At 34.2% G+C, this 16373-nt stretch overlaps 1 protein-coding gene across 1 annotated transcript; it reads right to left on the bottom strand.

Moving 5' to 3' along the window:
* Window positions 1-423: 423 nt before the first annotated feature.
* Window positions 424-14878, bottom strand: LOC113848213 (formin-like protein 18). The gene is given in 19 exon segments (XM_027477624.1): window positions 424-823; window positions 1289-1355; window positions 1461-1529; window positions 2025-2141; window positions 2238-2309; window positions 4688-4782; window positions 5019-5100; window positions 5184-5234; window positions 5340-5420; window positions 5765-5806; window positions 5920-6018; window positions 8486-8557; window positions 9072-9198; window positions 9300-11064; window positions 11107-12136; window positions 12229-12521; window positions 13364-13394; window positions 13396-14132; window positions 14806-14878. Coding segments are annotated over 19 exon segments (5088 nt in total). The 3' UTR covers window positions 424-638.
* Between the last annotated feature and the right edge of the window lie 1495 nt (window positions 14879-16373).

Genomic DNA, 16373 nt, shown 5'->3' with positions numbered 1-16373 from the left:
TAAACGGATGGATCAGTAAAATGAATAAGTTGTATTCTAACAAATACCACAATATTTACAAAGCATTTGTCTTCACCAGTGCATGTAGAGCATAAGGGCTTCAACTGAAAACTCAGTATAGGTGCCTTCTAAGTGCTCTCAAGTTAAAATAAAACTTAAATACTACTCTATCTCATGTGAAAAAAATAAAAATATCACTGGATCAGCATTTACATTGCTATTATGAGTACCCAAAATTTTGGACTGGCAGGGCAAAACTATATCACATACTTTGTACACCAAAATAGTTCACCATGCCTCACTGAAATGAACACCATGAAACTGCTTTTCTGCTGGACATGGAACAAATTGAGATGAAATCAATGTAATAACTCATGTCCACTTGTGTATACATCTTAGCATAAAACGAGCTTTGAGAAGGCTTACTACTTAAAATGAATATAATCTATGCCACAAGCATTACATTTCTCGCATTAGAGAACTTCAGTTGTTGGGTGATCATCAATGTTAATAATGCAGCCAAGAACAAGGTGATTTTGCACTTGTTCAAATTGTTTTCTTCATCCAAACACATGGCAACTTTTTCACTGTGGAACATATCTCTTTAACAGCTTGAGGCCATTAAAAAGGAAATCTGATCACTTAATATTCCCACTCTTGATGGTGGTTCTTATCATATTTTCAGGCTCTTTTTTAGCAGCCAGTTTCAACATCTCATTTTCTGCTTCCTTCTCTGCTCTCTTTTTCTCTAATTCAAGCTGCTTGCAATTTTCTTCATGTGCTCGAACGAACATTCTCACAAAGTTGAGGAGAGTAGATACAACTAGAGAAAAGAAAAGAAAAGAAATCAAATGCCCAGAGGTTGCCATGGTGAAAACAATGGTTTTCTTTCTATCACAATCATATTGATTCAACTATGCTCATATTGACAAAAGCTTTCAGAAATCTTAGGAAGGCTTTTCACTAGAGAATTCCATTTTGATTTTTGAAAGTGGTTATTTTCGGATAAGGTGGTATACAGTACTGCAGTATTATGATTTAATCTAATTTCAAATTTTGATAATTATATTATGTTTGCAGTTTTTTCTCTTTTGCAACACTTCTTTAGCATAAAAAAAAATGGAATAATGATGCTGCAGAGGGTGCAAAATTGGTGTCCTTAAAGTTACGAATCATACTGAAGTCCCCTGAGATCCACAACAAATTCTAAACTAGGTTTTTGAAAGAGAACACCGGCAACAGTGGAACAATAAATGATAATGTAGACTGATTAAAAATAGCTAGTTACCTTGTTCAAATGGGCAGCGTGCCGGATCTTCTCCAAAGTATAAAGCCAATGCATCTGCATTTCTACCCTGGTACATACAGATTCAGAAAATCAGACACATCCCTCGTCATACCTAGAATAAATCATGTAAGCTAAAAAAACTATCTTCAAAAGGAAAGAATTAAATCCATACCACATTGGCATAAAGTTGAGCCAAAGATCTAACTTCAGCCTCAGCATCAGAAAGAAATTCCTTCAGAATCTGAACATTACCAATAAATAAATAAAAGATAAAATCACTCAAAGTAGAGAAAAACATTTATCACTGTTAAGGACAAAGAAGTCTATAATTCGGATAAGTTCTGAATAACCATAATAGAAGGGTAACTATGCCTCTGGGATCCTTCACATCACTGTTAATCCTATATATGATGCAGCATAACTGACCCAGATTTGCATAATCTGTTGCAATAGTAGCTTTGGAGTTCCATTGTCACAATATTAAAAGCCAACATAAATTTAAACATCCGTATTGTCATATTCTCATTCAGAAAAGGAGGTGCTTTCAAATGCACCCTTTGCTTATAGCATGTCAATGTTTAGCATGCCAATATTTACATTGATGTTTGTAGCTTGTTTAGCCTAAGGCCCTAACCCAGGCTTCTACATTAATATTTTAATCCAAATCGTCAGAATTCAGATGTTTGGATCAGTTCAATTTGATTGAAGTATTTAGATGACCTGCGCCATATTGTACCTGGCAGAAGCTTTCTGACACAGGCCCATCATTCTCTGATGCAGTCAATTCTTGAACTACTTTCTCCAGTCCTTTACTAATAGCTTGCATTTCCTCTGCCAAATATTTCAGTTGTATCTGTATGGAATACATGCTTATAACTTAGCATACATCAAAATCCAAAGGAGAAAGAACTGAAACCACCTTATATGAGAGTAGAATAAACCAAGATACCTTGGTTGATGCCTCCAAACTTACTAGGTCTTTAGGGAAATCTAATAGTTCTGGAAGCTTTTCAGCAAGCACCTACATTTTGTCAATCATCACAACAAGTACAATCTGACTTATTTCAAAGGAAAACACTGTCCCAAAATAGAAAAATTCACTCAGACTTCCATGGGCTGATAAGCTCAATGAGAGAAATTTTGTAGACAAAACATACATCAGCATTTAATCTCTCAGAACTACTATGAAATAGTGATAAGTTCATATTTTGATATATTTTATAACTTATATTTATACACTTAAACTCTATTTTATATATATTTACACTAATTATGTTATTAATTATTGCATTTTAGCTAGAAGTTGTTATTAGTGCATTATGAAGATATTCTAAATAAAAATTAAATATTTTTAGTCTTTGGCAGTGCTATGTGAATCTGAGTTTAAATTTTGAATTTAAAATTTAAACTTAAATAAAAATTTGGAGCAGTTTCAAGTTAAGATTCTGATTGTGGATAAAATTGATTTGAAAAGATAGAACTCAACCAATTGAAAACTCAAGACACAGTCTATATAAAGAGGCCTTATACTTCACACTTGACACTTCCACTTTTCTACACACATTTTTCCCCTTCATAGTTCTATCCAAACTTATCGTTGAGAGTCATTGGAGATCATTGGCAAAGACGACAAGCTTTCCCTTGGAGTCCAAACAAGTGATTGAGCGCCCTTTCGGAGAACGAGAACTCTCTTCGTCTTCTACCTTTCTGGATTTTTTTTGTTTGAATTTTTCTTTGTAGTTATGGGTTTATTTAGCACATTCTTCGTAGTTTATTTTGTTATGAGTAACTAAAAGTTATGGTAGATCCTACTACAAACTTCATATGATTTTTACTTTAATGTTAGTATTGATTTTTCTTTAATGTTTTGTTTTATTCTATTGGATTATATTATGTATGTTAAGATTTGATCACTCTTAGCATCTCATAGTTAGTTGCACTGTAGGTGATCGTATCACATATAATTAATAAAACTATAGGATAGAACTAGATAAGAGACTAGATTAATCATACTTAATTATTTTCTTTCAGCCGTTATTGAATTAACAAACTCATAAGATCTTCATACTTTCTTGACCAATTACCTTGCATGATCATTGGAGATATTTGCTCAGGAAAAAGAATATTGACATTGCATAAGATCTTAGGCTCATCTTATCTGATTTCTCTCATATATTTTATTACTGTTCTTTTAATTTATTATTAAAATTAAACTCTGTTTTTATCCGTTATAATCTCGTTACGTTTAAACAATCAAATTAAATTATTCTTGATACTTGAAAATAATCTCAGTGAGACGATAACTTAAAAACTTTTAATTTGAAAACCCTTTATTACTTTTCGATAGGTACATTTATCTACAAACAAATAGTGTCACATTTTTTAGCATCAAGTTAATTCTAAGGGTTTAATAAGCAAAGAAATACGAAACGTCCACATTGCAATCAGTGTTACTACAATTTGACCATATTTTTTTGCGATGACTCAAAGTGAGCATCATCAGAACAATTTGGTACCACAAGAGGAAGGCTTCTAAAGATTCAGATTTCAGTGCATTTCCATTGCTTAATGCCCAAAAAAAGAAATTCAAATTCTTCTCAGCAAGCCAAGAGGGTGTGATACTTGAGATGCATGTTTATCTTGAAAAGAAAATGATATCCTCCATATGAATCAGGACTTTCTACCGTAATGGGTTCTTTTCTTTCAAATACATCTATCCTTTAATACTTTCAATCTTGTTACATTCTGAATTATTTTGTTTTTCTTCTTTGAAGAGAAAACCTCAAAAAATAAATAATTAATCTTAAAATTAGAATTCAAGAATCCTCTGTCCTTGAGTTAGCATTTGGGGTTAAGTTAGGTTAATCTATTCACAATTCTAATATGACATTAGACCTATTTAGTCCTTGGACCACCTTTAGATGTCCAATCTTGAAAACTTCATACTCCAAAGATCCCACATTGGCTAAGTATAAGGTCAAAGTACTCCTTATAATGAATTGGACAATCCTTCACCCCTCTAGCTTATGCACTTTAATTGGGCCCAATCCATTCTCAATTCTTATTTTCGCACAAGGGGAAAAGGAGAGTGATAGATAGTCGTTGTCATAACTTTACAATTTAATCAGTAGCAGAAAACAAATAACTTCAATGGAAGTTTGTCAACATATGCACAGGCAAACAGACAAATTATATGCCAAGGAAATCTTAGAATAAACTATGAAGTACTCAATTAAATTTATTACTTAGAGCATTTCACCAATCAATACAGCAATATAACACTAAGAAATGAAGATGTTTTTCAGAAAACAAGATAATTTTACTTACGGTTTTTCCAGAGGAGAAAACTTTTTGTGCATGAAAAATTCATATTGAAATTGAACGATATCAGGCATGTACCTTACAAAGGTAATGCATGAGAGTCATCTTGTTGTTTCTGGCTCGTGTATCCGTGAGTTTAAGGAGACTATCTAATCGGAACCCAACAGCAGAACCTAATAATCATACAAATTAACTAGTAAGAGAGAAATCAAGGCTACAATGATTTGTTCCAATAAAATTATATTCATCAATAGACCAAGAGTAAATGTCAAACACTAACTACAGAATGCACATAATTTATGACTTAAGAGTAACTGGAAAATTCATGCTTCATTTTTAACTTTTTATAGGTTGTTTACCCATAATGCTTTGTGATAGTGAAATGGTGAATGCTAAAGCTTTAAATCACCTCTTGCAGTTCCATGGTTCAAAGCATTTCCTAGAGAAAGAATGGTCTGCATGATTCTTTTCAACTTGACTGAATTCCTTATCTGATACACATGCTAAAGGATATGAAGAGAAAAAGATATTGAAACGGAAAATAAAGTATTTAAGAAAAATATGTATGACTTACCTCTTCAGATGCAGAATTTACAATATTCAAGTCCCTTCTAAGCTCTGAAACCTACATGAATATTATGTAGCAAAGGGAACCAGAGCAGCTAAATTTCTAATGGTGAGAAAAATTAATTATTTAATAAACAAAGGCATTTCATTGTTGTCTTCTGACCTGGGAGCGGAATTGCATCTTGAAAGAGAAAACTCTTAGCTTGTTTTCCACTCTTGGCACTTTCATTAATTCTAAGAAGAACTATCACAAAATGCAAAAGCAAATAAGAACAAAATAGAAGGGGAGAAAAAAAATCAATCTTGAAGGTGATTTCCAAAAACTACATATACCAAGTTAGCCAAATTTGGAGAGTTTCAACTCATATTTAAATACTATCTCAAAATTAAACACTGGCTGTAAAAGTTTATACACAGATCTGCATTGAAAAAAATTGACAGTCAATTGTATGAGTCACCAGGGAATACTGATCAATTTTTTATTGTTCCATTAACACTAGACTGACTAGTCATCTAACCACAAGTTGCCTGAAGTGGGGGAGAAAAATAGTTAAAGAAAAGAGGCACAAACATTAAATGTCCACTCACCTGTTCACACTTTCCCAAATTGTCCTTATCTCCAGTATAGCCCTGCATAATATAAAGTATTGCTATGGCTCAAATAAACATAGATTGTTACAAAGTTATTCATGCTAACCCAATGAAATAAAGTTCTGGTTGATGAAGAAGAAAAGTTTTGATACCCTGAGCAATTCCATCTCTTCTTTGGTTGGACAGAACTTTATGAGGTTCTCAACTTGATCAACATCTAATACTGAATCGTCCAATGCAAGCACAGCACTCTAAAGACAATGGTGTAAAGCATGTGCGAGAACTATTAGAAATTGGCATGTTTCTCTGTGATACAAGGCATTCCTTTCTGATTAACTGAGTTGTTTAAATTTGGGATTTTCATTGATAATTCAAAACAAAAGGGCATTCAATAGTCAAGTAGGAAATTAATTATATGATTATAAATAAGCACCACAAGAAGCAGTCAATGACAACAACACTTTTAAAACAAGCGAAAAATAAGATGACTATCATATTTACTTTATAAAAATGCATCAGGAAAAGAAAATGGCTTAACTCAAAGCACTTCGCTGGTTCTGAGTTAATAAATACGACAAATTATTGAACTAAAAGTTTAATATAATAATAAGACAATAACAACATAAGAAATTTCATAATTAACACAAAATTATAGCTTATGCAACCTGATAGAGCCCAATTCCAGATTGGTCCTATTGAGCCATTGGCCCATGAGACAAAGTCATTCCTTAAGAAATTGTTAGTGTACTCACGGAAGAAAAGAGGAGGAGCTGACATCGCATGAGAGAAGGGGGTGCAGGCAGTTAGAGGAGAGAGAGTGGGATATCTTTCTGTTATTTAGGGAATGATGTGAGGTTGTGGAAGGGGGGCTGTTTTTCTGATATCTTGGGTAGAGGAAACTTAGTGGTTTCTCTATTAGTAGCATTGCTCTGGGCAGTAAGGAGTCATCCTTCTTACTATATTTCTTCTTTTGTCATTAATACAGGATCAAAGTCTATTTTCTTCTTCAATTCTTTGTTTCACTTTTATATTTGTTGCTTGGGATCGTATTACAACCCCTTCAAAATGACATAATAAATGCAAGCACAATTCATGAAATAAAGTTAAAAAAATTTAATCCTTTCTTTTATTTCATTTGGTTGTCAATATAATCACAGTTGTTCAGGTATCATCTAACTCAAAATGGTAGCTGCCCAGGTTTACATTATTGAATATCCAACAGCCATAATACAAGGGAATTACATTCATTTTCAAATTTAAGGGTGTTCAAAGGGTAAATTGTGTCTGAACTAGAAGGTTATAAGACAGTAAATTGAATAAATCAGGCTAACACTAGGAGCACTCAACCTATATTGACCATGCATTGTAAACCCAACCTAAATCAATCTTGTGATGGTTGGTTTGGGTTAGGCTTGGCCATTTTATTATACCTTTCGACCATGAGAAAAATATTGGAACAAATAAATCACATATGTTACTTATGTTGTGAAGTATAATAATTAGTGTGAAACATGCATCTTCTTTGGGATCCAGCTTTTCCTCCGTTTGTGAGTATCACCCATGGTTTTCATAATAACTCTTTACCAGCTATGCATAGAGAGAGAAGGGATTTTTAAGGCTCATGAACTTTATTTATTTATTATCATTCTGCTGTTTAAGGACAATTTGTCATCTTTTAGACTATTATATCTTTTCTCTCAATTACTTTACATAAAAAATAAAATGAAAATGTGTCAAGACCATAGCCTCATCTAAAAAGAAGAAAAAGCATTTAAAAAAATGAATTTATTATTTCAAAGTAAAATATAAAATCAAGGCCATATATTTAAATTAATGCAGTCATAACATCAGAGCATAAGCATACTGCTCTGATGCCATAACAGATATACTCATAAGCCGATGATGAGACTTCAGCAAAACTTTACACTTGCAATTGAACATCAACTAAGCCAAAATCTCAGCTCACCATAGTAGAGTAACTACTTTCTATGTCAAAATGTACCCGTTGCAGTGGAAGACCTATATTCATTTGAGGGTGGGAAATGCACCCCTTCATTTCAGCAAAAACTAAAAATAAAAAACACAATTTTTTTATATTTTGCAACCCCTATTTTTATAATTTTGAATCCACTAACCCAAATTCAATTGTATTTAAACTCATTAGGACTAGGTTCTTTATCTTTACAATTTTGAACTCATTAAACTTAAATTCAATTATATATTTAAACCTACTAAGATTAAACCAAAACTTATTTTTTTATAAAATTTATATCATAATAAATATTTATATATCTATCTTCATATCATGATAATTATCATTATTTTTATTTTTATTAAATTGCCCTTGTTGATCTAGTATCCTAGATCTGCCACTCCCCAATTGTGGGATTAAGATCCTCTCAAGTGGAAACTTCACTGCAAAGATGTGCAGTGTTTAATCCAGCCTTTAAATTTTATTAAAATATATTATTTAATAAAATTTTATATTTTAATAATATATATTTGATGGATGAGATTTAATGCGGTGGAAATGTCACTACAGAGGATAATTTTCCCCAGTCGTGACGACAAATTATTCTGGATTATCTATTCCTTAAGCAGTTACTATTTTAGGAATGTTTAAAACAGTGACTGAATTGTCATGAACTTTCCAGGGACATAAATTCAAATTAAAATGTTCCATTTACATGTGAATAAATACCATAAGAAATATCTCACCATCAAGTCAGGCAAAGGGATTTTGACTTTCGTAAGCATGATCTCACAGTTATATGCCCGCCTGAGCTCAATCTGCAAAATACATGAATCTTTTAGCAAGAGCTCTTGTTCTATAAGAAGTCCTGACAAGGATTCAACAGAAAAACTTTAGCCTCAATGAAAGGCATTAGACATATGAGCCAGAAGGCCAAGAAAACCTACACAGGTGGATCAAAATCAATTCACTAATGAAAAAGAAAATAAAATTATCATTCAGTTCCTAAAATGAAAAATATTATACATAGATGTGCACACTCCAGAAAAGCAGTGGAGTAAAATGTAATGTAGTTATTTAAAAATGTCAATTTCTAACAATTTTGTTTTTAAAACTAAATGTTTTAATTGGTTTAATTAACAAACATTAGAATGAGTAAAGGACTTTTTTGGACATTTTGGGTCAAAAAATGAAGATGTAGTAAAGCTACCCATCGTTTTAACTAGCAGTGGATATTAGTAAACTTTAGTAATTTTTAGTAAAAGTTATTTACAACAACCAAGTTAAGTCGCCTAAATTACAGTACAAGTATTAATGAAAAAAATGGCACACCAATTGAACTTTGTCAACTTTTTGCCCCGAGGCACGGCGATTTAATTTTCCTCCTTTTCCGTCATCAGAATTTGGAGCAACTGCAGAGAACAGGCTCTCAAGTTCTGACATGTCAAACTCTGGAGCCCTAACACAAAAATAGTAACAATAGTAAATAATGACCATAATTCATATAAGCTCAAACTTTTATAACAAAAGAAAAACAAAATCTTAGCATACAACTCATACCTACAAAACTCATCAAGTTTCTGTGTCTCAGCCCATAAGCTTCCTTGCATGGCCCTTGTTAATTTTAACCAATGATAAGGTTTCAGATTGCTCCTTTTAGTCTGAGACTGACCTTTGGGATTAGCACGCAACAGGCCACGTCCCTTTGCACCTAATGGAGCAGAAGGTGGTCCAGGAACTGGAGGTGCAGCAGTGCCAGGTTTTGATAACCCGGTGGCAGCAGGGGAAGGTGGTGGGGGTACAGGTGGAACATTTGTGGACTGGTTAGATGAAGAATTGTTGGATGCAGAAGCTGGAGGAGGAGGAGGTGGTGGTACTGATGGTGTTGGAATAGAACCAGGTGTGGTGCTAGAAAGACTAGGAGGTGGAGGCGGGGGAGGAGGGCCAGGCGTGCCAGACTTGTTTATACTTGATGGAGAAGAAAGAGTGTGGGAAGCTGAAGAAGGAAGCCCAGACAGCGGAGGAGGAGGAGGTATTGAAGATGATGAAGCCTGTTCAGTTGAAGATGGCGGCGGCGGAGGGGGAGGTGGAGGCGAAGGAAAGGAAGAAGGACCTTTAAATGAATCTTTGAAATCCGATGTCACTGGAAGGGAGGAGGGTAGAGGATGGGATAAAGATGAGCTCTCCATGGCAAAGGATGGAGAAGAAAGAGTTGGAGGTGGAGGTGGAGGTGGAGGAGGAGGAGGAGGAGGGCTAACCAATGATTTCTTATCTAAATCATGCATTGTATTTTCAGGGTGATATGTGACAATGGATTGCATCAATTTTGAAGTGGGTTCATGTTGAGGAAATGGAGGTGGCATAGGAGGAGGAGGAGGAAGACTAACTATTGATTTTTGACCTTTATCATTCATTGCATTTTCAGGGTGGTGTGTGACGACAGATTGCATCAATTTTGAAGTATGTTCATGTTGAGGGGGTGGAAGTGGTGGAGGTGGAGGTGGAGGTGGAGGTGGAGGAGGAGGAGCAATGGGTCCAGAAGTCTTTTCAGTAGAAGCAATAGCATCCATGGAAGATTTTGATGGTAAAGATGAAAGCAATGGTTGTGAGGATGCTGGGGGAACACTTGCAGGACTAGGCTCTACTGATTTTGGCAACTTGGAGACTGAAGGAGACAAAGTAGAAGGAGGAGATATCGGTGCATGATCCTGCAACACAGTTGTTATTCCAAGAGCTGATGGTGCACTATGATATCTTGAGATAGCTACTGGTGAACCTTGCAAGGAGTTAGATCTAGAAGTTGAAGCAGATCGAACAGCTGGACGGACCTGTGGTGAAATTATTTTAGATTGAGTGGGAAGATGAAGAGCAACCTGCAATTCTTGAGGTTTAATCTTCCTTTTAATTGAGTTTGCATCAGCGGGTGATTCAAGTAAGGGACTGTTTTGTTTCCTTTGAATTGTGGATGTGAGTCTCTTGATATCATTTTCTGAAAACACCGTTTGTTCTAGTTGTCCAATCTTCTTTTTCATTGAATTTGCGTCTATGGATGGTTGAATTAACGGAATAGATTGTTTCCCATGAGCCAAAGATGGAGGACAGTTGGCATCATTTTCCAACAATGACTTTGATTCTAATGATTCAGTATCCTTTTCCTTTGACTCTAATGGTCCCATCTTCTGTTTCATTGAATTTGCATCCACAGATGGTTCGATTAAGGGAATAGGTTGCTCCCCATGAGTCATAGATGTAGGAAACTTGGTATCATTTTTTACCAATGCCTCTGATTCTAATGATTCAATCTTCACTTTAGGAGAACTTGAATCTGCTGAGGGTCCAAATGAGGGAATAGGCTGTTTCCCCTGACCAGTGGAAGCAAGAGTCTTGATACTATTTTCAGGTGGTGCCTTTAAAGGTTCTTTTTTCTTTTCCATAGGAGCATCGTCAGATGGTTCAAATGAGGACATCAAAAGTTTCCCTTCAACATCAGAAGTAGGACATTTGGAATCAAATTCTGGCAGTGGCTTTGGCTCAAATTTGAATCTTCTATCATTTTCCAACAATGCCTCCAACTTTAATGATTTAAGCCCTTTTTCCTCTGATCCTAACAAATCAGTCTTCTTTTTCAATGAATCTGCATCAGTGATTGGTTCAATTGAGAAAATAGATTGTTTCCCCTGAGGTACAGGAGTAGGATGCATGGTGCCACTTTCCAAAAGTGCCTTTGATGATAACGATTCAATGTCCATTTCCTTGGATTCTAATAACCCACTCTCCTTGTTTATTGAATTTGGACCCATAAATGGTTCAATTAAGGGGATAGATTGTGTCCCCGGAGCCATAGAAGTAGTAAACTTGGGATCATTTTTCAATGATTGTTTTGATTCTAACAGTTCAGTGTCACTTTTAGTAGAATCTGAATCTGTTGAGAGCCTATATGAGGGAATAGGTTGGTTCCCCTGACCTAAACATTCAAGAGTCTTAACATTGTTTTCTGACAGTACCTTTGATTCTAATGGTTCTGTCTTATTTTTCACAGGAGTATCCCCGGACGATTCCAACGAGGATGTAGAAAGTCTCCCCTGAACTTCAGAAGTCAGATTCTTTGTATTGTTTAGTTCCTTAGAATCAAATTTAAATTTTCCAGACAATGACTCCTTTAGCAAGCTGTTTGCTCCAGCAGAACCACCACTGTCCAATCTTTCCAGAAGGATATTTGATGCCGTTATTTGTTGGAGAACATTCACTACCTCTGTCTTTGAATCTAGCCAGTCCACATTGCTGAAAATTTCCTTGACCTTAGCAAATGCTTCAACAGGTAGGCCTTCTTTCTCCTCAATACGCGGCAGATCAATTGAAATAACAGAAGACGAAGCATCCATATCTGAGAAAAGAACCTTCAACCAGAAATACAGCATAATTCCATATACATTAATTTGGTTGTATAACTAATCGTTATTAAAAACAAGAGAGAAAGAGAGATCAATACCTCCACTCTAAAATTTTTGGGGAAGTAATCTTTCGCATTCCATAATATGTCAATTTCATCACGGTTAAGCATCAAAATATTTGATCTTATGAATGCTGTATTAAACATCACCCGAAACATCATTTGTTCACGTTCCAAATCACTGTCCAGACTAATACACTCAAAAACAACATCACCTTGAACATGACAATGGATGTCAATCTTAACCAGTTCACAATCAGCCTGTATCAAATATGAATCAAAAAACAAATAAATAAACAAAGGGAAATGGGGAAAACAATAAATCTTTATTCAAGAACCCTGTGTAGGTGGAATATAAATAGAGGAAAGAAAAAACAGTGATACTGCATTTTGCTTCTAAGTTAGAACTGAGTTCATCAGTGCCAACTGATCAAATCCAGTGTAGTATAAAGAATAAACAAAATATCCAGATTGTAATTGCATTTAACATAATTTTATGTTGATTACCAATTGTATTTATGCAAATCATGAGAATTTCACTAGATCATTTTACGCAAATATTTGTCAACTTTGAGAGATAATTAACCCATGCAATGAATGGTATATATAACAAATCATAGCAAAATAATTGGCATACTCTCAATTCTTGTTTAGATTGGCAACCCATGGAAGATAATATTTCCATGCAGGTATTCTCCTTAAAAGCTCAACAGGTTATCATCCATTCTGTTCATGAACAAAGATGGTCCATTTCCTGCTCAAACCATCTCTCCTCATATCCCATCAAAGCCACCAGCCCCACCACCACTTTGCAACATTAACCCCTTCTCAATTTATATAGAACATTAAACATTTAAAATGCTGCTTCAAATGAATTGGCATGGTTCTAATTTTATTTAAATATATTGGGTAATCATCGCCTTCAGTTAGCGCGGTAACTTTACAATAAAAGTACCCAATTTTAAGAAAACAAAGAAACGATGTACAGTTTGATTACCATATGTATTTATATATGTTATCTTCCTGTCTGTATCAGTGTATCTGTATGCCAGTTCAATTTAAGAAAAGTACACAGCATTTTTTATGGTTGAAATTGAGATAATTAAACATATAATGGAAAGAACACCTCAATACAAGTAGCAAAAACAAAACTAAGGGCGTTAGGTTCATTATCTTGAATTATGATCATGCTTGAATTGTAAAAAGGCATACTAAATTAGAGTAAAAGGATTTAAGTATAACCTGCTTGTAATGCCGGACAAGTTTGCTCTTTTTTGGAGTTGAAAAGAGAACTTTGGGAGTCCGATCTGCAGGAATAAAAGGGTCCTGTCCATATATCCTAAATATAGGGCAGCAGCCACCCTCTCCATCCATATTAGGAATAAGTCTCATGATTACACAGTCCAATGTAAGTGCTCTATCAAGAGGAGGCCATTCTGAACCAACATTTCTTCTTGATATGTACTGAAGATATCTCAATTGTGAAGGTAATGGATTCAATGGTGACATCAACTGCAAAAGTTCTCGAGGAGCTTGCTTGTATATCATGTCTAGTGTTTTCTGCTCCCCTGTAAACATCTTTCTATAAATCAAGAGTGCAGCTAGCATAAATGCTAAAACTGGCCACCCACCTCGTTCACAATGCATCAAGACAACATTTTGTTGCCCAAGTTGAAGCCAGTTTTCACCTGACCTCAAGAAATGGTGGATCATCTCCATGGTAAGCAATGGACAACCTTCGTACTGTCGGGGATAGTCCATCACAGTCATATCATAGTCACACAAAATGTTTGAGATCTGGCTTTGGCTATCTCCCTCCCGCATGTTGAACACCATAAATGAAGCATCAGGGAAGTAATCACGAAGTTGCCCAATTATTCCCCCTATGTACACTTTATATTCATCTTCTTCCATAACATCCGTGGTAAAGCAGTAATCAAAGACTACAAATGCAACAACAAAATAATCACAATCACAGATATATGAGATTAAAATTCTCTAAGATGATGAAATGTACCAACTACCAACTAATATGACATGTCACTCATATAAGCAAAGTAGCAAGTTTCTAAAATCAAAAGGCCCAAATTTTGAGAGATTATAGTCATCAGGCAAGTATAGCTCAAGTTGTCAATTACCAGCTTCCAACAATCATCAATGCACAATATTCATAATTTATTAATACTGACTGCCTAAAGAAATAAAGCATCCATTCAGCTGAGTTGCAAACAAGATGTAAAGAGCCTATTGCACAACTAACATTTAGACTATAATAACTGCATACTGTACAACAAAAGCGTAGAAAAGTTTTACAATCCCCATTGTTCACTGTGAATCTGCAAAATGAGCCACATACATACCACAACCCACTAACACAAAATGCATAAAGAAAAGATGGAATATTTGCACTAACAGAACCAAATATTGGTCACATTATAGTATCCCCATTATTCACTTCAAATCTGCAAAATAAGCCATACATACCAGAACACCCCACCAACACAAAATACATAAAGATGAGATATTTGGGTATTTGCACTCAGAAGAAGCCAACACTGTTCAGTTCCACCAGAACCAACGCACCCACAAAAATGAATGAGGTAACAGAAAGCGTACCATAAACCCTTTCAGTGATTTCTAGAAGCCCATCAGGGGGCTTCTTATAGAAGAACTTGCGGAACAATGCCATTGTCTAGAAGATCCAAGAGGGTATGCTATAACAGCACTGATTCAACCCACATTGCATCCAAGCTCAAATTTTTAAGATCCCAGAAACCCCACCAAATGGAAATCATTTGCTATTGCAATGATCATGATGGATGGCATTGAAGGGAGTGTGTGTATTCAGGAATCAGAGGCATGGATTTTTGCTGGGTCTTTAAGAAACACTTTCTGGGAAATGTCATTGTCTTCACATGCACACTTAATCCATCTGATAGAAAGAGAAGGGGGGAAAACTTAGCTTTCAATCAAAAAAGACAAAAGAGTTTGTTATAAGAGGGGAAGAGAAAGTGGGTGGTGGGAATCTAATCTCAATCCACAGTGAAATATCATATTCAAAGGGAAAAAAAGAGTTGGACATTAGATAGATATGGTTAGTTGATGTAGGAAGAAGAACATTAGAACAACAATTTGGATCCGAGGTTTCTCTCTCTAAAGCAATCTGTGTCTCTCTGTCCGTTATCTTAATGTTTTGTTTTTATGAGAATAAGCACGTGTCTGGGGTGGATTGTGATCATGATGTGCCCAGTTTTTTTTTTTTTTTTTTTGACAAATTATGTTCATATAAAATAAATTTAAAAAAAGTATACAACAAAGGAGACATATTAAAAAAAATGTAAAATAAAATAATCAGCATAAAAGATATTAGTTAAAATGTTATTAAATGTACATTTATTATTCTATTATGATTTTTAAAAGATATTGATTGGTAAGAGTTAACAATTAACGTGGCAAAAAATAAAAAAAAATTAATACTTTTATAGAAAAAGTGTTTTGAAATTGTTATAAATAAATAATATAACTTAATATTTTCTTTCACTTAAGGTTAAGGACAAAAAAACACAAATGGATAAGATCCGTACTAGGTTGCGGCAATATGGGGTTTCCTCACTTCAAATATAAAAACATTGGTTGGCACAAGGCATTGCCATGTTAAACAATTTATCCAAACAGATACGGGATCATGGTTTTTATATTATTTTATTTTTCTCTGAAACGAGTTTTGCAAGTTAAATTTTAACAAACAAATCAAATTTAACCTCTAAAAATAAGTAAATATGAAATTTGGAAATAAACAACTGCCTCATAAAATTCATTTCTAAATTTTTAACTTAATATTAACATAAAACAATGTTTTAAGCCTTTAGTAGCTTCTAATTTCTCGAATGCCTACTAATAAGGTATGCTCAGAGTACGTTTGATAAATAAGATAGGATAATATATATATATATATATATATATATATATATATATATATATATATATATTTATTTATATATTTATAAGTTGAATATAAATTTGATATAATAAGACAATTATTTTGTTTTATTTTATATTTAATGTGTATTAAAATAACAAATTGGGTATATTATATTATGTTACTTTAATACATATTTTTTTTATAGGATAAAATTTATACGAAAAAATTATTTAGAATTAACTCTTTTATCTTCTTCGATTAC

This window comes from Abrus precatorius, unplaced genomic scaffold, assembly GCF_003935025.1.
Source record: "Abrus precatorius isolate BTA unplaced genomic scaffold, Abrus_2018 Scaffold8, whole genome shotgun sequence".
Taxonomy (NCBI): Eukaryota; Viridiplantae; Streptophyta; class Magnoliopsida; order Fabales; family Fabaceae; genus Abrus; species Abrus precatorius.
Note: the sequence above shows the minus strand (reverse complement) of the source record. Positions and strands in the feature narration are given on the sequence as shown.